This window comes from Zonotrichia leucophrys, chromosome 2 (assembly GCF_028769735.1).
Source record: "Zonotrichia leucophrys gambelii isolate GWCS_2022_RI chromosome 2, RI_Zleu_2.0, whole genome shotgun sequence".
In the NCBI taxonomy this organism is placed as follows: Eukaryota; Metazoa; Chordata; class Aves; order Passeriformes; family Passerellidae; genus Zonotrichia; species Zonotrichia leucophrys.
The window spans coordinates 142,613,190-142,636,140 of NC_088171.1; the positions used below are offsets into that span (position 1 = coordinate 142,613,190).

General features: G+C 44.3%; 1 protein-coding gene across 4 annotated transcripts; it reads right to left on the reverse strand.

The window, feature by feature from the left end:
* Positions 1-788: 788 nt before the first annotated feature.
* LRATD2 (LRAT domain containing 2) lies at positions 789-7,804 on the reverse strand. Of its 4 annotated transcripts, none has more exons than XM_064706687.1 (2): positions 7,581-7,804; positions 789-6,791 (listed from the first exon to the last, which is right to left on the reverse strand). In XM_064706687.1, exon 2 carries the CDS (start codon positions 6,784-6,786, stop codon positions 5,890-5,892), a length of 897 nt encoding a protein of 298 aa, XP_064562757.1. In that variant the 5' UTR covers positions 6,787-6,791; positions 7,581-7,804; the 3' UTR covers positions 789-5,889. The 4 variants fall into 4 exon arrangements, with proteins under 4 accessions (XP_064562757.1, XP_064562759.1, XP_064562758.1 ...); XM_064706689.1 differs by having other exon boundaries at positions 7,564-7,804; XM_064706688.1 differs by lacking the exon at positions 7,581-7,804 and adding an exon at positions 7,236-7,392.
* Positions 7,805-22,951: the final 15,147 nt, after the last annotated feature.

Consider the following 22,951-nt stretch of genomic DNA (forward strand, 5'->3'; position numbering starts at 1 on the left):
AAATCTCCACTGATACTTTCAGCAGAAGTCTCATCTTGTTACAGCTAGATTTCCTCAGGATAGTTTCACTCAAAGAATCCTTGCCAGAGCTGACTCAGTCCTTTTGTGTGAGACTCAAATAGCTCCTTGTGGTCAGGACCTTGAGGACAAGTACAGCTTGTTGGTTGTATTCCTGTTTTGCCATTGTGAATGCATCCAGCAGAAGGATTTAACTGATTAAGAATGGTTACGCCATGGGTGTAATATTTCCCACAACACACAGCCCTTGTCACCTTGATTAAGCAATGTCCCTAAGGCTGGTGTGGGTAGAACGATGATCTCACACCAGCCATGGATCTGCCATGAGACCAAACACACAAACTGAACAGTTGTACAGATTTCCCCAAAAACTCCCTATGAGTTCTGTTCTCTCGTTTCTCCCTCTAGCAGACACTACATCTGTTCGTTTAGCAGTAGCTGGCAGAAAAGACAAGCCCTGCTGCCAGCTAATACTATATGATCTGCTGCTGAATTAATTTTCCACTTAAAAATTAAATTATGGGCCAGATCCTCATTGGATTTAATACAGCTATCACCTATTAGGCATCTGATGATCTGGCTTTTTATAGAGATTATTCTTCCTCTTTCTTTGAAGCAAGAATACAACCAAAGAGTTAGATTTTGATCTGATGTGTGAAGGCAGTGAAAATATTGTTTTGTGTCTGATGCGTCCATCATGGGAAATTACAACTTTTTTCCAAAAGCTGGAGAAAAACATGCTATTCAAAAAAAAACAAAAGAAAGAAAAGTTGTAAAAGACACTATAAATCTTTTATTTCTTTTGAGTTACTATGAAATGCCCTTCATTTTGAAGGAAATGGTACAATCAATGATGTGTACTTCTTTCTCAGGAAAAGAAGATATTTGCACTAACAATTCAACATTTACTGACAAAAGACAGCTTACAGAAAATGCTCATGGTGGGAAAAAATCATATTTGTGATTACACTTCTTATTGTGGATGATTTCATGAAATGTTACAATGTTAGGAATTTCAAGAGTGCACTTAAAGAAAGCTTCTTATCCAGTATTAATGCAAAGGAATTTAAACCATCTAAACCACTGGTGTTCAAAATCACCCTGATTTCTTCCTATTCACAGTTAAAGAAAAAGCCTAATCTCAAAGTCTAAGCCCATGATAGAATACTCCTCGCCTTATCACTGCACACTGATTTTTAAGAGCAGTCGAGCATAATCAGTTAATTGTAGATTTCTTACAAATAGAAACTGTGGTGGGAAACATCATATTTCCTACCTCTACTTAGTTACTAGTCTCTGATCTCTTATACAAAATTAAAATTTTGCTTTCAAAAATACTTGTTCCTTCATGGCTGTTAGCTTTATGGTTGGTGCTGTTAATTGTCAGAAAAGCACAAGTGGGAAACCACCCAACAACACACTTCACATACCCAAGGACAGACCTTTAGTACAACTTAACCAAAGGAAAAGAGAAAAAGAAAACCACCATTACATTCAAAATCTGAAACAGATTAATCACACAATATCACCTATTATAGTACTGAGTGGAATGGTGAAATCAAATGAACAAAAGGAGTTTGCCTTATGGTTTCATTTATACAAAACAATTTAAAGTTTACTTCCATAGTTTAGGGTCCTTCAGTCTGAAGAATGTATTTTTCAAAGTAAGAAAATACAGATTTTGAAGCAGCTTTTGGGAATTTTCCCTGCCTACTTGGCAACTGCCTACCACATTGGCCAGAGGAGTTCTAGAGTTGCTGTAATCAATACCTTGCATTCACACAGAATCAGGGATAACAAAATAGTCTTCAGTTTATGTCTTTATTCACTGCCACGGAAGGTGAATGTCTAAATTGTGTTTTTAAAATTACTCAATCAACGGATAATTGTAGGTTTTACTACAATGCCTTTTCCAAGGCATTATTTGCATCAAACACACCAATACTCCAGGGAAATAAGACTGCTCATCTGCATTTCCTAGCTGGAGCTGCATTTGCACATCTGGGGCTCAGCTTTGCCAGCCTTCACATGAGCATATTGATATTCACAGGAGTAGAGATGCCCAAATGTATAAATTCATATAGATTAATGTTAGCACAATCAAAGGGCTTTTAAAACAAATTATATTAACTTTAAATGTTAAAATGCAAGGGAAAGCTTAAGCATGACAAGGCAAAGGAATCTGCAGCAGATCACCAGCTTAGCTTAGTAACACACCTCTCACCAAATCAGTGCAGCTCCTGCATTTCTAGAGGGAAACTGAGGCCAAAGTTTGGGCTGGGTTCCACAAGCTCTGTTTGGACAAGAGGCCTTTTGAGAAACAGCTTTCATTGCACTTCTTATTCTCCCCTGTTGATTATGCAACCTCAGAAGCTCCACACCCCCATCAGAGACATCACATTGAAATTCCAGACCCCAGACCCTTAATAAAGAAATGTAAATATACACTTAATTTCAAGCACAAGAATAGGCTTACTGATTCTCAAGGGGCCTTAGGTAGGTAGGTCTACTCAAAACTTTAAACTCAATCTAGACTTAAGACCTGTGAGGAAGCACAAGCTCTGCAGAAGGAGCACACCTGCATTTCTCTATGTTAAAGCAGATGCAGAGAAGAGCACTTTATCTATTCCCTTCCCCTCTCTTTTGTGATCCATGTAAAAGTCCTGAAGTAGGCATATACACAAAAGAGTCAGTTTTCCTGGGAGACCTTTTGTTTTTTTAAAATCAAGCTCCAGAAATCCCAGCTTACTCTGCAGAGAGTAACTGAGCAAAGAACAGCAAAGACAAGAAACCAAGCAGTTGAGATGTGCTCCTACAGCAATTTCTGTTCTCACATCCAGGTCATTACAGGTCCATGGCTTTAAAAGCAGACTGCTTAGAAATGTGTGTAGTGGTGTTTAGTAGCACCTATTAAATAACACTGCCTAATCAACAAGTAGGGGAAAAGGACCTGCCTGTTAAAGATTCAACAGTTGCATCTTTATCTGCTGGAATAAGAAATCCCTGTATGGAGGTAGCCCTCTTTCAGACAAAATTTTAAAAAATGCTAAGCTTTCCACCCTCTTTTACTTTTTACACATAATGGAATGTCAGGGGACAATAAATTCCCAAACATAGCTTGCAGGGAAACTTTATGATTCCAAATATCAAACACCTGTATGCCAGAGGAGCACAGAGGTTTTATAACATAGCAGAATGCAGCCAAACTCTGCTGTGAAGCAAGCTCCTCCTTCACTCTCTATCCTATCAAAGCACTGCAAGCTCTGGAATTCTTTGCTAAGGCCTTGTGCCTGTGGGGGAATTTATCCCAAAAGGCATGACCGGTACAGAGAAGCACCAAGACCAGCACAAGATAAGATTTCAGTTGGTCAAAGAAGCTTTGCTCTCCATTCCCAAGCAGATTTGGTCCTTTTTTAATTAAAACAAACAAAAGAAAAACACCCCAAAAAACAAAACAAAAAAGAAAAAAAGTGGGGGAAAAAAGAACAGAAAACAAAGGCAGACTATTCAGGATATCTCAGAAGGAGAGAAATGGCTAAGTGTCATAGTTCTGATGTTTCAGACACAAAGGAAAAACATTTTCACAACTAGTTTACTGTTTAGTATCCTGTAGATACATAATATTTGACATTTATAGCAGTTTCAATATTTTATGACCTAGAATATACTTCAGATCATGAATGAAAAATAAACCCATTCAGAGAACTGGAAAATAACGTGCATAACAATTTACTTTCAAATGCAAGGTTATGAAGGGTTTTTTTTAAACTTCCAAAAATATCTCTAGGAAAATATTATTTTACACAGCTATATTACACAGTGAAATAAACTTTGTTATGTACAAGGTTTCAGTATGAAAGAAACCACAGCTAGACATTTGCTCATGGTCTAGATAATCTGTTGTCTCATATCAGTCAGAAGTACAACAGAGAGACTCTCCTTCACTCTTTTTCAGACTGTCTCAGTGATCATTTCAGCTTTCAGTAGTTACTAGTAGTTGTATAAAACCTGTGTGCAGATATCCACATATTAACCCTATCACAATCATATATGGGTAGATATGCTTTCAAACAAGGTTAGACATCTGCTTGACAACCACAGTAACCTGAGAATAACTCAATTGCATATTGGTGAAAAAAACCACAGTTTGTGTAGGCACCTGAGCTATAGCATTCTAAGGGAGCTTGGTATTAAATTCTCCCCTGAATTTGTGTTTCACAGGCCAAATCCTAGCTTCTATATTTTAGGCAGAAAACATGAGACCACAATCCACTTGGCTCAAATTGGCAAAGTTGCTTCATACAGTCTTAACTAATCAAAAGCTTGTGTCTACCTATTCTTGAACAACAAACTTTGCTCCTGTCACAGAGGTGGAAAGGACACGGAGTACTTTGCTATTTGTGGTATAACTGTAAACAGCTTCGGGGAAGACCATATTAATTATGCTTCAAGTTTACATCACACTGTTAGTTTCCATTACTTAAATGAACTCAAGCTTATCTTCAAGTTCACATCATCATATTGGGTTTTAAGGAGAAGGAATTTTGAATTAGAAACTGCCTCCAAATCAGTGCTTGTTCATACACCCAGGATCCCAGGACAAAGATCTGACAGTGCTGCCTGTGTGGGAGATCAATTCAACAGCTGAATAAAAGTTCAGGGATTATTCAGGCCAGGCAGCACTGCACTCCCCCTTCCTGAGGGACTTGCACAACTTTGGAGGCATGTCCTCTCCTCTAATGCTATAGCTCAGCTGCATACCATAGAAATTAGCAAAAAAAGAAACACAAAATCCCTAATGAAGAGGAGACTGCTCTGGAACACCCAAGCCCTGTAATGTCTTCCAGCCTGAGCTCCCTTCCTTCACAGCTTTGTTCACTGTGGTGCAGAATCTGTGGCACCCTCACAGCCAGAAGCACCCAGCCAAGAGGTCAGTCACCCTTTTGAGGGACAGCTTACTCAAGACATGCTCTTACACATAAGCAACCTGCCTCTACTGCCTCTGTGTGTACTACAGACATGGTCAGGAGCTCTGCCTCTTGCTTTAGGAGAAGTCAAGGCAGCCTGCAATGAGCCCTGACACAGCTCAGCATCTGCCTGTAGGAGTCCCAGCACAAACCAGTGTGCAGAGTACAGCTAGACTGGCAAACTTCCTTCCCTGGGACCTGCTGGAACAAATTCATTTTCTGTCCCCAAAGCCACATGCTGATGGCAAAGGAGAAGGTCTCCCAGCCCACCTGCAACCTCCTATCAATTAAGAAGGCACCAGGCACATCAAACCCATTTCATTAAAATTAGTGGAGATTTCTGCCTTAGATCTTCTGGGGAACTGGTTCCCAAACCCACAAAGCCTTGAACCAGGCGAGGAGCAGCTCCTTGCAATACCAACAGAAGCCACAGCTGAAGAGAAACAGTAGCAAAGAAGGGAAAACAATATCCTCATGTTCAGAGCTACACGGTCATGTCCTGGAAGTTGTTGGCTACTTCTTAATGGCATTAAAAACTATTAACTTCTGCTGATAAGTAGATGTCAAAGGCATTTAGCATCTTGTAGGGTCAGGCCTACTGGCAGATGGTTGAGGAAAAGGCTATGGGCGAATATGGCAGAGAGGAAGGGAAAGAGAGAGGAGAGGGGTAGAATTGCCCTGAGTTTTATCCTCTACAAATATTAAGTCAGGGGTTTTATCATCAAGCACTGAAGGAGTTAAGCACTAAAGTACAGACACTTAAGCAGCTTTCCCCCTTCCTTTCACATGTGATTGGAATGAAGCTGCACCGAAGCAGCCCAAAGGGCTTATAACAGCTCAATTTCGCAGCCTTCAGTTTTAATCCCCATCACCCAGGCTAAGCAGAATGGTGGTGCTGAGGCTGCTACTCCACAGCAGTCTGAGCACCTGGATGATGATGGACTTCATCCTCCTCTTCCTCCTCCTCTGCAGCCTGCAGGTGGCTGGAGAGCTCCTGGATCACAGCAGCTCTACCAATCTGGTCATTTCTCCTCTTCTCCATGATCAGATCCTCCAGGCTCTGAAACTCCAGCGTGTGGCTGCGCTTGTCCCCCAGCCGGATCTGCAATCGGTAGGGCTGCTTGCCTATGCGCAGCTCCCCGCCGATTTTAAACTCTCGCTTGCCGTATCGGCACCAGGCAGCAAAACACTCCGAGTTTCTCCAGCTCAAGTCCCGATCCTTGCAGCCCACCTGCTCCAGGGCATTGCGCACCACCACGGCCGGGCTGAGGGGTTTGTAGCGGTACAGTTGGTTGGCAATGCGGCCGCGTCTGCCCTGGCTGGCGTCGGTGAGGAAGCTGTTCACCACCTCCAGCCGATGGAGGTGCACGACTTGAAAATCCCCCACGTAGACCACCCAGTGGGGATACTGGGCTTGGCACACAAACTCTACCAGGTCACCTGGCTTACATCTATTCAGCAGGTTCTCCGGGGTGTAGGTGCTCAGATGCCCCCCACCTCCTTCATCACCCTCCTCTAGCTGCGTGTCCTCCTCTGAAAAGCTCTTCTGGTAAATACACTCATCCCGGTAATAAACTGAGCACTCCACCTCGTGCAGCTGGGGATCGTAGGGCTGCAGGGCAGGGTTCTCACCGCCCAGGTCATGCACCGAATCCTGCTGCTGCTCCAGCTCATCATCGTCGTTCGAAAAGATGTAGGAGACCCCGATCCTTGGCCCTTCATCTCTGTCCATACCTGTCGGGTCGGCCGTGGGAACTTCCTTGTAGTTGAGATGGGTCAGCTTCTCCACCTGGTTCCCCATGCCCGCTGCAACGACAGACACACAGCGGGGCCATGAGGGGCGAGTGGCTCCCGGAGCAGCAGCCCGGGCACAGCGCGGCTCCCCCTCCGCAGGCGTCCGGCTCTCCCCGCCCAGCGCAGGCTCCAGCAGCGCCCCGGGGCTGCGGGAGCCCGCCGGGGACGGGGGGAAGGGGCACCCGAGACTTCCCTACCTGTACGGAGGAAGGCGCGGCGGCACCACCACCTGTTAGGCGGCGGCGAGGAGAAGCAGAGAGGCGCACGAGCCGCCGGGGAACGGGGCAGGCACCGAGCCACCTGTTAGAGAGGGGCTGCGAGCGCCTGGGGAGGTGGGGAGCTCCGAGCTGGGCACGGCAGAGAGCGCACCCCCCGCCGGCCAGGTGAGCCGCGCCGGGCCGCCGGCCAGGTGCGCCTTCCCCGCCCTCCCCCGGCACCGGGCGGCCGCGAACTTACCCCGCGGGGCCGGCGGCGGCGCCGGGAGCGGCTCAGGGCGAGCGGGCGGCGGGGCGGCGGCGCGCCCGGATCATGGCCCCGGCCCGGCGCGGCTGCTGCTCCCCGCGCAGCGGCAGCGCCCGAGCGCCGTGCCGCCGGCTCCGCGGCTGGGCATGAGCGCCGGAGAGGCACGGCCGAGGGGAGGGAGGGAGGCTGGATCCGCCACGGACGCCCCGGCAAGCACTCAGCCCCCAGCATTTAAAGAGGCAGCTCTTTTTTTTTTTCTTTTCTTTTTTTTTTTTTTTTTCCCTTCCTTCCCGCCCCACCCGCCCGGCTTCCTCCCCCTCACCTCCCTCCGCTCCGCACCTTTTCCCTCTCTCCTCTCCTACATGCCAGGCGCTCTGCTCCCCGCCGGCGCTGGCGGCAGGCGGAGGTCGGGCGGGCGCGGGCTGTGGGCGCCGCCGCTGCGCTGCTCTGCGCGGGCAGCGCGCTCAGCCCCAACTCGCCCGGGCGCGGCGCCTTTAAGGGAGCGGTGCCACGGTAGCCCAGCCCGCCCGTGTGTGCGGGGGGAGGCTCCGCAGCCGGAGTTTGACCGGGACGGCGCCGAGAGGCGAAGCGGAGCCGCGGTGCCCGCGCAGAGGCGTGGAGCTGCCCCGGGGACAGCGCCAGGAGCGGCCTCCCTGTGGCCGCGCACGGTGCTGGGGAAGTTGTTAAGTGAGCGCAATCAAAGCGCCCCGTTCTCCTGGGCTGGCTTAACGCCTTCGATTCCTCCATGCGCGGAGTGTGTAATTAGGTTTATTAATTTATTTTCTTTCCGACTCCGAGAGCTCAGTCGCTTTTTCAATATAGAAGATTATGATTCTTTCTCCCCTGGAAAGGCATTATGAGATCTGGTGGGAATATTTTGCTTTCTGTGTTTTGGAGAACACAAAACAATATTTTGCTTTTTCATTAATGCCTAGTTAGTGGGCTAGGTGGGTTTATTTTTCATACTGTTTTAACAGACACTGGTAAATTCACGCTGTTAAAACAGAGAAAATTTATGGGATGTAGGAGTAATGTCTTTAATTTTGTCTCATTTATTCCCTTTGTCTGTTGTCTTGTAAACCCAACTGCAACTGCTGTTCTGAGTATCCACTAAATAGCGGCGAATGAAGGAACAATTGTTGTGTTACCAGGGCCCTGGGCACTGCCCACAGGCTCAAAGGATACGATTTCCATCAGTTTCTACATCTCTGTGGTTTCAGACCTGCCCTTTGGGGTGAGAAGAATTGCTCCATCTGGAACTGGGGAGATGAGCACTGCTTGGCATGGTGAGGCATTACAAGCAATTTCAGCAGTGACAGACAGCCAGATCGGGACCTTTATGTTTTGGATTCAACTGGTGGCTATGTCCATGGGAGCATTTTTGAAATGAACCTCCCAAACATCCAGCCCTGACACACATGCACTTTGGTTTGCATCCCAGTGTGTTTTCAAACTGTGCACGTTTCTTTCACATCCCACCAAACTAGATGTACCCTGTGTGGCAGGGTTGGATCAAGGCTAGTTGAGCAAATGTCCAAAATGTATTGAATGTAGATGTGATTTCTGGGCACTGCATGTTTCCCCCTGCAGTTCCTCTCCTCAATAGCTGCTGTTGGACAAAAGAGGGCCTTGCTTCATAGTCAGGGCGTTGTGAAATTGCTTTGCTAATTAAAGATGGCCATGTGTGAGAGTATCCTAAAACGAGGAGCTAAACTGAGCATAGAAGTGATTCCTATTTCCATTGGAAACTTTATCTCAGCACTGTATCTTCCTATCTCTGGACCACTTATACTTTGTTAAAATGTTTGGCAGCCCTGTGTTCAGGGCCAAGTTTCTTTCTGAATCTTCTGCAGTGTGTGGAAAGATGTGTCTGTGCATGAGTGGAAACTCAGTATGGCCCAGGCAATCACTTGTGTGTTCATGCACATCCACAAAGATGTGCAGCTCTGTATCATGTTTTCTCTTTTTCTTGTCTGCTTCATTTCACCTCAGTGCTTAATTTTCTGCACCTTGTCTGCTGCTTTAATCTCTTTGATTTCTTTGAGCTTCCTTGCCATGACTGCTCCATGGAATCCATACTGTGTTCAATCTGCTGCTTTCTAGGCTAAGAAGCCTTTGGTAAGTATTTTTGTATTGTAAACCACATCCATAATGGCTTACTGCACACGTAGGTAAGGAATTGGGTGGAAAATCCACAAAGAATCTACAGTGCCTATATATCACTTTGACTAGTGCCTAAAATTATGGTGGCTAAACCTTCTTCATGCTTCATCTCTAAACCTAAAAGCACCTGTGCGTGCACATACACTGAAGTCAATAGGGAAGCCCACACTATGAGTGTGATTCCTCTCTAGGATCACTCCCAGGTTCCAGTCGTTTTCTTGTTCAGATTGCAGAAGTATTTCTTCTTTGTAAATTCCCTTTTGGAGAGAAAGCTCCACCCCAGACAAAACACAGCTTTGCTTCTGGAGTGAACTCATTCTAGCAGCTCCCTTATCTGAGTCCCTTCAAAGACTGCAAGGAAACAGGGTTCAATCTGTGTGAGATCTGTCTCAGCTCTACAAGAGCCCTCCAACATTTTCACAGCTGAATTTCACATCCATATGCTCTCAATCTATTGTTGAATTCAACAACACATCTACAGGTTCCTGACATAAAAATACTGTTCTGGTGGGCCTTCATATGGCTTGTATGGTATTTGGTATGCCTGAAACTTTGATAGCTCCTTTTAAGGCAAAAATACCTGCCATGCTGAAGGGCTCTGTGGGAAGCCAAAGCTGCTTGGCCATATAGTCCATTGATGAATACAGAGGGGACTGCACCTTTTGGCTTGGAGACTGTGGGACATCTATGGAGCAAGTGACTTCTATTAATCTATGTAGCTGCTATCATCCAGGGGTCTTTGTAGTGCTAGTTGTGGTTGCCTTAAACTTAAAGCTAATTTTGAGAATTAGATGTAACAGTTATTTTTTGTCCCAACAGTTATGTTGTTGCTCCAACTGTGACCTTACACATATTTTACATCCAGAGATTGAAAAGGTGATATTGATTTGAAATCACAGTTCATCCTTACTTGGATATGACGTGCTGTGGTCACACTGTTATTGTTATTAAAAGATATCCTGGATGAGAAAAAGAAGTCTTGCTATGTGTTTTTTTTTTTCTTAGCAGTGTTTCTGAGTAAGACAAGGTTTAGTGTCATATTCTGTAAGCACATTCTGTTTCACAGGTATTCAGCCAGCTGATGGCTATGACACCCTTGAATTATTTAATAGCTTCCATTTCTTTTTTGCAGTAGAGTTTTATGAGAACTGAGATAAACTATGCTCCATTTCGCATGTAAGCACTCTACATCATAGACCTAGTGAACCAGAGTGCTTAAACACCATGGTGGAATTAGAGGCACTGGAAAAATAAACCACTTCCTAGTGCAGTCCATGGAAGTTCTCCCATGGAGTTCTGTAGAAATCAATTATGTCCTTAACTGAGGGAAGTGTATGACCTGAGAGTCACTTGATGGATGGTGTCCTTCCATGACAGCCATAGCTAAGTCCTCTAAGGATATTTGGATTCAGAATAGTGACATTTCTTTTGTGACCTCTTTGTCCTCCAGTTGAAGCTGCATCCCCATGTCAGGCACCAAGGTCCTATAAATCCAGGAATGCCACCTAAAATGAGATTCGTCCAACCTGGCATGCCAGCACTAGATGGTAGGGAATGGGACAGAGAGTTAGTTGGAATGGTGCTTCCTTTCACTTGTGTCACCCTAATACTCTCCCAAGGTTAAGTGCTTTAATGAGGTTGGATTTTCTCACATACAAGAGGAAATGGTGTCACGTCAGTTAATAAAAAGCATTAATATTTAAGATTGCTTCCTTGGGGTATGAAAGACCAAGGCTGAAGTCTCTTATCTCACTGAAGGAATTTGAACTGATATTTCCCAGGAGAATACTGGAAGCCACCAGACTGTGAGCTCTTTTTGAGCAAGTCTTGCTTTCTCTGTCCCACTGAAGCTGTTCAGCTTTGCATGGGCTCATTAAATACCCATTCAATCTGTCTGAAAGAAAAGAAAAGAATGACAACATCTCTTAGATCTGATGCAAGAAGGGGATGAGAGTGCTCTGAGGTCCTCTCTAATGAATATTCAGATGTCTCACAATCATGCAGTATCTTCATCAGGAGCCATTCAGACAGACTCACCAGAAAGATCTGAAAGTTTTGGTTTTAGGATGTGATCATAAGAGAGTTTTTATCACGTCTGTGCTGGAAGAGATTGGACCTCTGAGTCTCACATGTCCAGCATGAGTGGTGTAACCCAGATGCTATTGGATATCAGCTCCTCTTGGTTTCTGTTGTGATAGAGCCCTCTCACACTGCTGTTTCTGCTGGGCCAGGCCTCATGAAGGCAGAAGTGAGAGTTTGTGACATGAGTTTGGGGATCTGTGGGAAACATGCTGGCACTACTCAGTTGTTCTGCTTGTGTCTCCAGGGGAAATATCAGGAATTTTGAGAACCAGAAAATTTATGTACCTCAGAATGCTGAGAAATATTGTAGAATGTTGGTATTTCTGAACCTTGAGTTTCATATTTGACTTGAGACAGATAATCAGCCTCTGGTGTCAGGAAGGTTTTATCTGCATTTAACCTATGAATTTTTAATTACATTGTAGAGAGTTTGACATCTGTGTGCTTCTACACATATGATCTTTGCTATTCCTTGTAGTGTAGCATGGCTCACCATATATTCAAGAAATGAAAGATAGACAAACTGCAGATAGAGGAGAGACCCACATCAGAGAGAAAGTTCTGTTTTTTTCTAAAACTCTTACTGGAAGCTTATGGCTCTGTTATCTACTTCCAACACTCTAATTTGTGACTAAATGTGTTCTGTGGCGAAATAAATTGCTGTAATTGCCAAAGCTACAGAGTTTTTAACTGAGACATCCAAGCTGTATCTCAGAAGCTCTTCCACTGTGAGTTTTTAATTGGTGCATTTCAGCAAATGAAAATGAAGTAATTCACATGTCAGTAGGGGCCTGGATTCATAGAAATTGCTATCAAACCAAATTGAGCAGCAGGAAAAGATTAATTAAAATGTAGTCCCTTTTTTGGGGTTTTTTAAAACCAGAAAATAGCAACTATATTTCAAACATAACTTAACAAGGAAGGAGGTACAGCACACATATCCTTCCAGCGTGAGAACTGCTCATCCCTTGCAACTCTCATCTGTCTCATGCTGAGCTTCTGCCCTGGAAGCTCCTCCTGTGATGTGTCTTTTAGCACGTCACAGGACTGCTGGCTGCCTTGGTAGCACAGAGTGTCCCTGCAGCTGGGAAGGCGTGGGGCTTCTGATGGAAGAAACTTCTGATGATTGCTCCTGGTGAGCAGTACCTGAGCAGAAGCCATTAGTAAAGGGAAAGAGTCTTTTCTTTGGCTGTTACCATACTGCTGATAAAACATTACTGTAAGGTAAACACATCACTCTTTCCAGCAAATCTGTGATGTGGCCGCAGGTAACTCAGAGAAACTGTGGTTGTCCTATCCCTGGAAGTGTTCAGGCCTGACCAGATGGGACTTCAAGCAGCCTGATCTAGTGGAATTGTCCCCCTGCCCATGGCATGGGGTTGTAGCTTTAAGGTTTATTCCAACCCAAAGCACTCTGTGATTCTATGGCTGTGTGTTTATGCCCCCATTTAAATGGGGTGGAGCAAAGGAAACATAAGCCAAGTCTCCTGTGGGTGGTGGTGAGATCAGGCGCTGTGACCATACACAAGGTGCTAAAACAGCTGGGAATTTGTGGGGTCTGTGGGGTCTGCTCTCTTCAGCCCAACTCTGGATGCTTGCTAACTTGACCCAGAAATGCTGGCCATGGCTGCTTGCCACAGCTGCAGATCCATGGCAAAGTATGGGAACAATGGCTGAGCAGATAATCCACCTTGTCATTCACCGATTAGACTGAGAACAGGTTAATATTTTTTTCTTCCATAGCCAATGGAAAGCAACAGATATGCAAAGCCTCAAACCATCTGTGAAGGTGATGTTTATGGCTTTCTGCTGGACTTGTTCCAAACCCAGCAGAGCAGGACGTGGCCCCTGGCTGGTGTCACTTGCTGAGGCTGCAGTGCTGCAGCTGTGGGGTTGTGCAGCCACCTGCACCAAGGAAGGCCTTGGGCTCACCTGGCTCATGGGGTGTGTGTGGAGGGTGGGAAAGGGCTGGTGCACAGCTTGCCCTCCATGTAGGCCTCTCAGAGCCTCCTGTCACATTGCTTATCTCCCACAGCCCTCACCACAGATGGATGCACAGAATGAAACCACATCAGCCCCAGGTGTGGGGTGCCTGTGGAAGAGGATTTGCTGAGCAAAACAAGGAGGGAGCTGAAGGATTTGCTCTGGGGCATTACAGGCAAAGCTGGGGGAATCTCATGGGCCTCAGTTTGCATCAGTCTGAGGCAGTTTTGCACACACCCCCATCAGAGTGAGACACAGCAAAGCTGGATGTGAGCAGCAAGGCACCCCTGAGAGCACCAAGTGTGCTTTAGCAATGAATTTGGACTTCTAATGAAATGAAATGGAAAGATCAATGCTTTCAGGGCTCTGGTCTCCATTTGTGAATAGCAGCAACTCCTACTTGTTGCACTGAAATGCTGCAGTGATTAATAAAACCATTAAGGCCCCGAGGTGCTCAGAGTGCTTGCTAACAAGGCCCGTGGAGGCAGAGGCAGATTGCTAGGTAGGTGACGTGTTTTTCCAAGGAGCAGGAGTATCCAAATTTGAATCAGCCTGCTGATGTCCATAGTGCTTGGGGTGATCCCTGACTCCTTACCTGGGCCTGCCTCTGGAAATGACTGCAGGAAATTCCCTGCAGCACATGCACCAAACACCTTCCAGAGAGGAGGATTTCAGTCAGCTGCAAGCATCCCTCTCCTGTACCTCAGTAATGATGCTGCTGAGTTGTTGGAGGCTGCAGGGGACCAGCCAAGCCCAGGCAGGCTGGAGTGACTCCTGTGGGTTCATTCATTACTGCCTGCTACAGGGAACCATTTTCTACCTCAGTTAAATGCACACACTGAGACAACCTCCTTGGCTTGTAGACAAATAACAGGTACTGAGAGAATTGTTTAACTGTGTTAAACAATTGCTGCCCCTTGGTGGAAGGTGCATAAATGTGAGGAAATGCTGCTGTGCTTCTTCTCAAGAAAGCATCAGTATTATCCTTATCTTCCACTAAGCCCTTTCGGATAGTGCCTGTGGGAGGAAAGCAAGGAGCAGATGGTTATTCTATCAGTCCTGTGAACTAGTTAGATGAAAACCATATTCCTAGTAGAATCTACTGTCAAGGAAGCTTCTGGCCTGCTGGATGGCAGTGCTGGGTTGGATTTATAAAGTGGTCTCTGGATAATAATGTGTGTGTTTGTAATAATGACTTTCATCCTTGTTAGGACTGACAGCCCTATGTGTTTGTCTTTCCAGAGACAGATGTTCTCCTGCCTGGTTATATGGGTTGCTTCCAACTGGGGAAAGAGGACAGCATGAGCAATGTGCTGTTCATTGTTATTTCATTCCTTTTTTTATTCCTTTCCCTCCTTTCCTCCCTCTTTCCTTCCCTGGGCTGTCTTTTGGGCAGGAGCCTGACAGATCACATCAGCTGCTGCAGGGAAGCCCCTTGGCCATCTGAGTTCATCCTGCTCTGCCATCTATCAGAGCACAGGAGGAGGCTCAGGCAGGGTTCTGAATTTGTCTCAGCTCAGCAGCACTCCAAGCAGTTTGATGATGCTTTCCATCCTCACATGTGATACCAGCTGAAGACTGGGCTTGATGCTCATGCTTACAGGCAGTGCTTCATCTCAGACAGCCTCTGTATAACTTAAAGTTGTCAGCTTGACACCAAATCCCTTTTCTTGGCTTTTTCTGCATAACATGGTGTTCTCTTGCTCTGATTCAAGTGTTATGTGGTTCCACATGAAGGAGATAACAGCATGAGCAAAGCTGTGGGTAAAGATAAATCATCTGCAGGAGAAGATAGAAATGCTGTTTTTTGGAAGGCAGCAAGGCCACCATGCCAAGGGACCAAAACACTTACTGTAGCAAATGTCTGCAACAATCAGCTTAAATCTCTACTGCCTTAAATTCAAAGTGATTTCAATGCAAAGCCATTTTTCAGTGTACTTTTTTATCAGAATTAGCTGTATTAAAAACATTCCTCTATGGAAGACTCAGATTCTCATTTTTCACCTGACAAGTCCCTAATTTGTTGCTATAAAGTAAATCCAGCCCATGGTTAACTTGACGGAAAAACTCCAAATTACTTCAAGGGAAGAAAAATTAAGTTGTGTGCATTGTGCTCTTTCAGGGATACACTGATTCAGTGATCTAATTCTACTGGGTGTCCTCTCTTTTCAACAGTTACAATCTACTGATCCTAAGAGTAATCAGAAAGAAGACAGTGTTATTTTGCTGCTATAGAGTAGATCAGGGAAAACAATTCCTACATTCTGTGCCACTTCCTTGTTCAAAGTAACAGGAAAATACACATGAAGGTGATGACTTTGGGATAGATTAATGAACTGGATCTTGGTAACAATAAAAAAAATGACACGTTAGTCTGATTTTGGATCCTCTAAAGAAGTGCCTCCATGACTGTGCACACAGAATAATTTTGTGTATTGATGAAACTCAGCAAGACTCACCAGTCTAGTGAATATGAGGGGTTGTCTTGGTTTAGTTTGTCAGGGGTTTTTTGGGTTTGGTTTAGTTTGGGGGTTTTTGTTTGGGTTTTTTTTTTTTTTTTTTTCATTTCAATCTTCATTTCACTCTTCTTTCCTTGAGAAACTCTGAACAATTCGTGGCCTGAGTCACAGTCTCTGTTGCACTTTCTTTTATAAATGCAGAGGGGAAACATTTCCAGTTCTAGGTTTCCAGTACAGACTAATTAAAGCCATATTATAGCCAGATTTAAAGCATGTCCTTCCACAGCACACTGTGTCCTGGATCCATCCCAGAACAACCTGATCTAAGCAGACCTTCTTTGCAAAGGGTTGAATTAGATGACTTCTGCAGGTCCCTTTCAGGACAAATTAGGATTCCATGACTCTCACAGGTCACAATAAATCTGCTTATTAATAATTCCTACTGGATCCAGTGATTATAATTTACAGCTTCTTTCAATTCCATCCTGGAGTCTGATTCAGTAAGAACTCAGATAAAATCTTCTCCTCAGTTTGAAACTCTGTGAAGAGAAAAGAAATCCTTGAGGCTCTCCTTGTCTAAATACATAAGTTCTGAATTTCCCAAACTTCAAAGGCAGAAGCACTTTTCTGCCTGGAAATGTCTTTTTCTGTGGATGCCTGAGAATAAAACTTTCCTTATCCTTGCAGATACACTGGGTCACCTGGCCAAATGACCCCAAACTGCTCCCCTGATTCTGCCCCAGCTGTTTGGTTGTTGTAGAGCCGTGTGTGCACCCTATCCAGGGTGAACAGCACCCTCCCAGCTACCTTGGGTGGTGCCCAGGGAACCTTGTCACTGCCCTAGGATGGGGCTGAAGGCTGCAGCACTCAGGGGTTCATATGGTCAAGGGTTTCAGTTCTTCCCCATCAGAAATTTTGGCATATTGGTACTGATGGGTTTAAATCCAAAATCCAAGCTCAACACAGTGCTGAGGTGACTGCAGTGCCATGTCTTGGGAAAGATGGGCATTACAGATCCCAAATAAATGCATGCTTTAAAGCATGAGGTTGCTCCCATTCTTGACAGATCTAAGCAGGCTTGTGAGAAGGGGCTGCTCCTTAGGCAAGGCCGTGGGAGCTTGGCTCTCAGGGGCTGTGGTCTCCTTGGTACTGCTGTGCTCAGTGCTTGTGATGGACAGCTGGGTGGCATCTGGGGTGAAGCCACTGGAGCTGTGCATGTCTGGGCTCCTCTGGCTGGAAGCTGGCCTCATTCACTCCACAAAAGAGGCTTTGAAAAGTTGATTGCTTAGGTTTTAACTTTTCCAAAAAGGTTTCTCTGTTAAAAGCTTCTGGTTAGAAATACCAAACCCTGTCGTTGCTAAGATTAAGGTATTTGTTTCTTAGAAATGGCTTATAAGCAGAGACCAGCACATGGATTATTTCTCCTTCTTTAGCCAAGTGGAGTGAAGGTGCTTCAAGTAAATTGGGTTCCAGGAGGATCAGTTTTGCATGTGATTTTGATAATGGTTTTGGGGAAGGAAGGGTCAGATCTAATTTTTCATGTTTGTAATTCATATGGAAAAAAAAAAAAAAGAAAAGAAAAGCAGTACTTACCACTAACATATTGGGGGATTAGGCTTTTTTAAATGAAGATAGCAAAACCAGCTACTGTGTTTCAGTGAAAATTTAGAATGGGTTTTATTTTTGAAGACTAATGAAAAAATGGAATATCATCAGTTTTATGGGTTTTGCTTTTCTGGAACAGGTTTTTTTCCCTCACTTTTTTTCTGTGGTTCACCACTGCCTCCCTCCCCAAAGCTAATGTCATAAGCAAAATAAAATCTGACTAATTAACAAGACCTCAGGAAGATTGTAAATACCTGTCAGAAAACCAGAATGATTTTTGCTGTTGCTAAAAATGACCTTAACTGCGACCTGGAAAAATTGTGCTTGTAGTTTGTGAATGAAGTCAGTAACCATGCTGTGGTACTGCTGGCCTTATTATGAAATGCACATCACAGATTGTGTCTAATTGCACATGGTGGTTTTATGGTATCTGTAGCTACTGATCCAAGACTCAGATGTCAGATATCAGCACTCTTGCTATAGTTAAATGCTGCTGCCATGTAATAGGTTCTGTTTATCTCTCTTCCAGCTTCCAAATTGCTGTGTCTTGGGTCAGTGGCCTAAGTTCAATTTTTGTAAATTCCTGACTGAAGTTATTAGTTCTCCTCTTTAAAAACCAGGATGAATTAATGTTGCATTATACCCCATTCAGGCAAGTGTGGCCCCAGCTTTTATCATTGTCACTGGGCTTGCTTGGGCTAGGTTTCAGCAGAAGGAGGTGGGTGGAATTCCTTCAGGAGGGTGTATCCATCCCTTTGCTTACATGAAGAGGGAAGCTTTCTGCTGTTCACAGATATTGCAGCATTGCTTTATCCCTTTGGAGGCCTGGAAAAAGATAGATCTCTAATGTGGAGAACAGATATATCCTCATTTCCCCCAGCCTCAAATGCACATCAGCTTGAGATGTACTTACTAACAAAATGTACAATAAAAAAAATGGATATTCATGTTTCTAAAGCTCAAGGGTGCAATGCTGATGCCTCAGAGAGCACTGAGGCACGACCACCACTACCTTACCATCCTTAGTCCTGTTGGTCAGTCCTCTCTGTGCCTAGCAGATTCCAAACACCAAGATCTGCTTCTGTATTGCCAAAGGGCCCTCGTGGTGCCCATGCCTGGATGAAGCCTCCTGCAGTGCCTTGCCTTTCACCCTGCCCTTCAATTTCACACCAACAGCAGTGGTGTCCTTCCACCAGTGCCACCAGAACAGGATGCTGCTGAGAGGAATTGTGTGGGTCCTGTTCTGTACCTGTTTTTCAGATAATCAGCACTGCACAGAGCCACTTTCAGTCTTTGGCACATATGGTGTCAGCTGTCAGGAAAAGGACTAAAGTGCGGGGCTCCTTGCTGCACTTCATTTTCATGCAGCCCTGTACTGCTTCCTGTTTTCAGTTTCATAACAGTTTTTGCAGAGTGCTTTGTTCTTCCCCTATGCACTTGGAATTGGCAGTAAAATGTGGATTGTTCTCAATGTTTAGCATCAAGTCCTGCATGTGGGAAGTGATTTATCAACAAGATTACAGGCTGGAGTACTGTGAAAATTGGACTCCAAGGTGCCATAATTCTTTGGAAAATGCCAGCCACGATAGGTTTTACCTCCCAGAGGCTGTCCATTATTGATAGCCTTATTCTAATATTATGTTTATGTTGTAAGCAGTGACCAGCTTCTCAGCTTTATACTTATACAGGAGCAGCTAATTCAAGTTTTGATCTTCATAGTCATCTCTGTTCTTTCATGTCAGTCCCCTCTTCCTCTGCTTTCACAGTCTTATTTTCTTTTTTTCTTTCATTTTATGCAAGAAAGCTGATATCTCTTCCAAAACAAAAAAAAAAAAACAAAAAAAAACCCCAAAAACTTTCCATGCAAAGTAGTGCCATAAGAAGTCATAATCATTAAGATATACTTCTGGAAACATGGAAATGCCTAAAACATTCTGATGTGACAGATGAGATAGACAGGGCCAGTTGTACAGTACTATGGAATCTTCATGCCATTGATAGATGATGCTGCTGCTCAATGGCAGAGAGAAAAGAATGTTGTAGTTCTCCTGGGACATTTTTTAATTACTGGACCTATGGCAAGGGAAAGAAATAATTAGCACAAATGCCCACTTTAAGATATCCAACCATTGGGTTTTTTTTCATGGGAGGACTACAGGCTGTGTTACAAAATGTGCTCAGTGGGGTGATGTGGCTGTTCTTGAGCTGACAGCAAGGAATGAAGTGGTATTTCAGTCTGTCTCTCTGCCAGCATTGCCTTCTCTTATCTTAGCTCCACACCAGAGCTTGCTGGCCCATAAACATTGGTGATGCTCTTAGCTGCCAGACAGCCAAGCCACTGAACCTGGGGACCCTGAACTCCTCTGGGCAACATCAAAGGTCTCAGAGACAAAAATGGGAGGAACAAAGAAACAGAGAAATTTGACACGTGTCTCACATGACCCCGTGAAACTTTGAGAAGTGCCAGACTAAATTGCTCTTTACATTTTTTTGCTTTATATCCTCTTTTATCTGCCTGTCAGGACATTGTCTCTTTTCCTGAGAAACTAAAGAACTGCAGGCACTGAAAAAAAAATCAAATTGGTTGAACTGCTTGGAGGCTGCAGTCAGTAGCCCCACTAAAGCTGGAGGTATGGAGACTTCTAAGACAGGCTGTTATCTAGAAGCTGCAATAAAATACCTGAGAAGTGATCAAGTGTAAAGTTTACCCATAACTGTGCCAGCCTGTTTTAGACTGGAATTCTTTGATATTGAGATAGGTTTCACAGACTATCCATAAATATTTTGGAATCAGCAAGTTTAGGAGGTAACTGTGATACAAATAAAAGAAATTTTGAGGGTCATGGAGCAAGCAAAATTAGCAGAATTCCTATTGATTTCACCAGGAACAAGTCTGGGCCTTGAGTTATTTGGCTGATAAATTTTCAGCCAGACTGAAAGAAAAGGAGTCTAGGATTTTTTTGATTCTAAGATTTTATTAATGTCTAACCAGGATGCTGTTTATTCTTCAAAACAAATTCCAGCACTCAGAACACATCAATTGTTTGTATTCTGAGCTCTGTGTTGCACTTATTCATGGACAGGGAAATTACAATGAGAATAGTCATTGTCAGAATACTAATGTGATGTAAACTAGTGTAGAGATATTTATTCAATAGAATGCAATTACCAGCAATACTCTATTTTCTGAACAATGTGACTGTAATCCAATTTAGGCTGTTTAACCCCTGGTGATTTGTTTCCGTTTGTATTGTGATAGGCTGAAAACAGGCAGGATTGCTGGGGGCAGCAAAAGGGAGAGTAAGGGGAAATAGGACCCCATGTAATCTTAGATCTTAATGACTTTACTAAATCTACATAACTACAGGGCTGTTCTTCATGGTTGTGCTGCTAATTGAATTTTAAAATAAGGGTAGATCCTACACTCACTTTCTCCCAACATAATTTCATTTTCTGACGAATGCTTAGTCACCCCTTTATTGCTTCAACCTGAAGTTACATCAGACCCTGGATTTCTTATAAGAAAGAATTCTCAGGTACATGGTGGAGGCAAGTGATTAAGAAGATATTCAAGGTGACTTTCATGACCAACTTCTTTTACAGAAGTGTTCTCAACTGCAGGAATTGTGACAGGATCCCATGGGCAAAGGGCAGCTCCTCTCCTTCAGAGAGAGGAGCATCACGGGAAGGACAGAGTGTGGGGACCTTGCTGCAGGCAATTTCTGAAGACTAAAAACCTTCAGCTAGATACTGGTACACTCATTAGCACAGAGAACTCCCCCTGAAACTAGCACAGTTTCTGTGCTTCTGAAACTAGCACAGGATATCTTATCAGCACAGATAGAAGTCTTGGGATCTGGTCTTTAAATAAAAGAAGTGCCTGAGTGATCTTGTTTTAGGTGCAGAGGGATATTTTGTAAACATATAGAAATGGGTGGGGAAGACCTCTGTCCATCTGGTATGGAGTTTGCTAACGGTGGTGGCAATTTCTCCAAGACAAACAGCATTCAAGCAGAAACCATTGTATAATTGCTGCCACACTAGAAAGCCACAGAAAAGCAGCTCTCTCCAGAGAAATGGGCCCTGGATGGGAACCTGAGTAAGACTTCCAACTTTAGGGCTTCTGCACTTCTGTTCAGGTTTTTGTGTCACTTAAGCACCTGCCTTGGGCAAAAAATGCCAGCTGGGGCTTGCTCACTTATGCTGTTGGTTCATCTTACAATATAAGAGGAAAGCAGAAATGAGTGGGTAAGAATTGCACAGTCAGGACAGAGCAGTCCTAACTCCCAGGGATTCTGCATATGGGAGATTTGCAAAATTAGTCTCTCAGTATTTCCAGCAGCCATTCAGCCATAAAAGCAGTGACTGAAAAACACACAGTGCAGCTACTATTCTTTTAAGTCCCAGTCAAGCTGTTTATTCTTTCGCTTAATTTTTAATACAATTTGTCTTGTGAGTTTGTATGAAGTGTCTCTCCCCAGCCATTTGCCAAGAGTGCTGTGGGGATTCCTGACAACACAACTTTTTGTTGTCACCACACCAGGAAGCTAAGGAAGAAGGCAGTTGTATTTCCTACAACAGTTCTTACCTGGGCCCAGTTGGATCCAGTCTACAATGCGGTGGGAACTTTGTACATCTGTAACAAAAGAAAGACCACTGAGCAGACTGTCAGGTGACAAATTTCCTCTCTCTGGACTAGCTCTCATCTAAGCTGAATTCTCTTTGCCAGTGTTCACAGCCCATGATACTTTCACTGGTGTAAGATAAGGGGAATCAGAGCCTTTCTTTCCTTAAGAAAGGAAAACATTGGGAAAACTTTGTCCAGCACGTGGCTGCATAACAAACCTGGCTGCACAATGCCCAGACAACTCCTTTTCCAGTGCCATTGCCTCTAAGCAGTCTGCTCATCTTGAACAAGTTGCAGCACATGGCCTCTGTGAAAAGCCAGACCCTCTTTGCCTTTTCTCATACCACCAGGTTTTGAAAGAGCAGTGTCTTACAGTGAAATAGAATGTTGGTTTCTATTCAGTACAGATGAACTATGAGATGAATCGTAGTTCCATCTAAGCGAGTTTCCACTGACCATAGGCCTTCATAATTTCTACAGATTGATTATAGTAATTTCAGTTGATGAAGATTCTATGCAAGATTTTGAGGTAATGTTTTTGGCTATGAAGGTACCATACCATTTTACCTGGGAGAAAAGATTGACCTCTACCTGGCTACAACCTCTTTTCAGCTGCTTGTAGAGAGTGATAACGTTTCCCCTGAGCCTCCTTTTCTCCAGGTTAAACATCCCCAGCTCCCTCAGCCACTTCTCATCAGACTTGTGCTCTAATCCTTTCATTAGTTCCCAAGTTGCCTTTCTCTGGGGGCTCCAGAACCTCAATGACTTTCTTGCAGTGAGGGGCTCAGAAC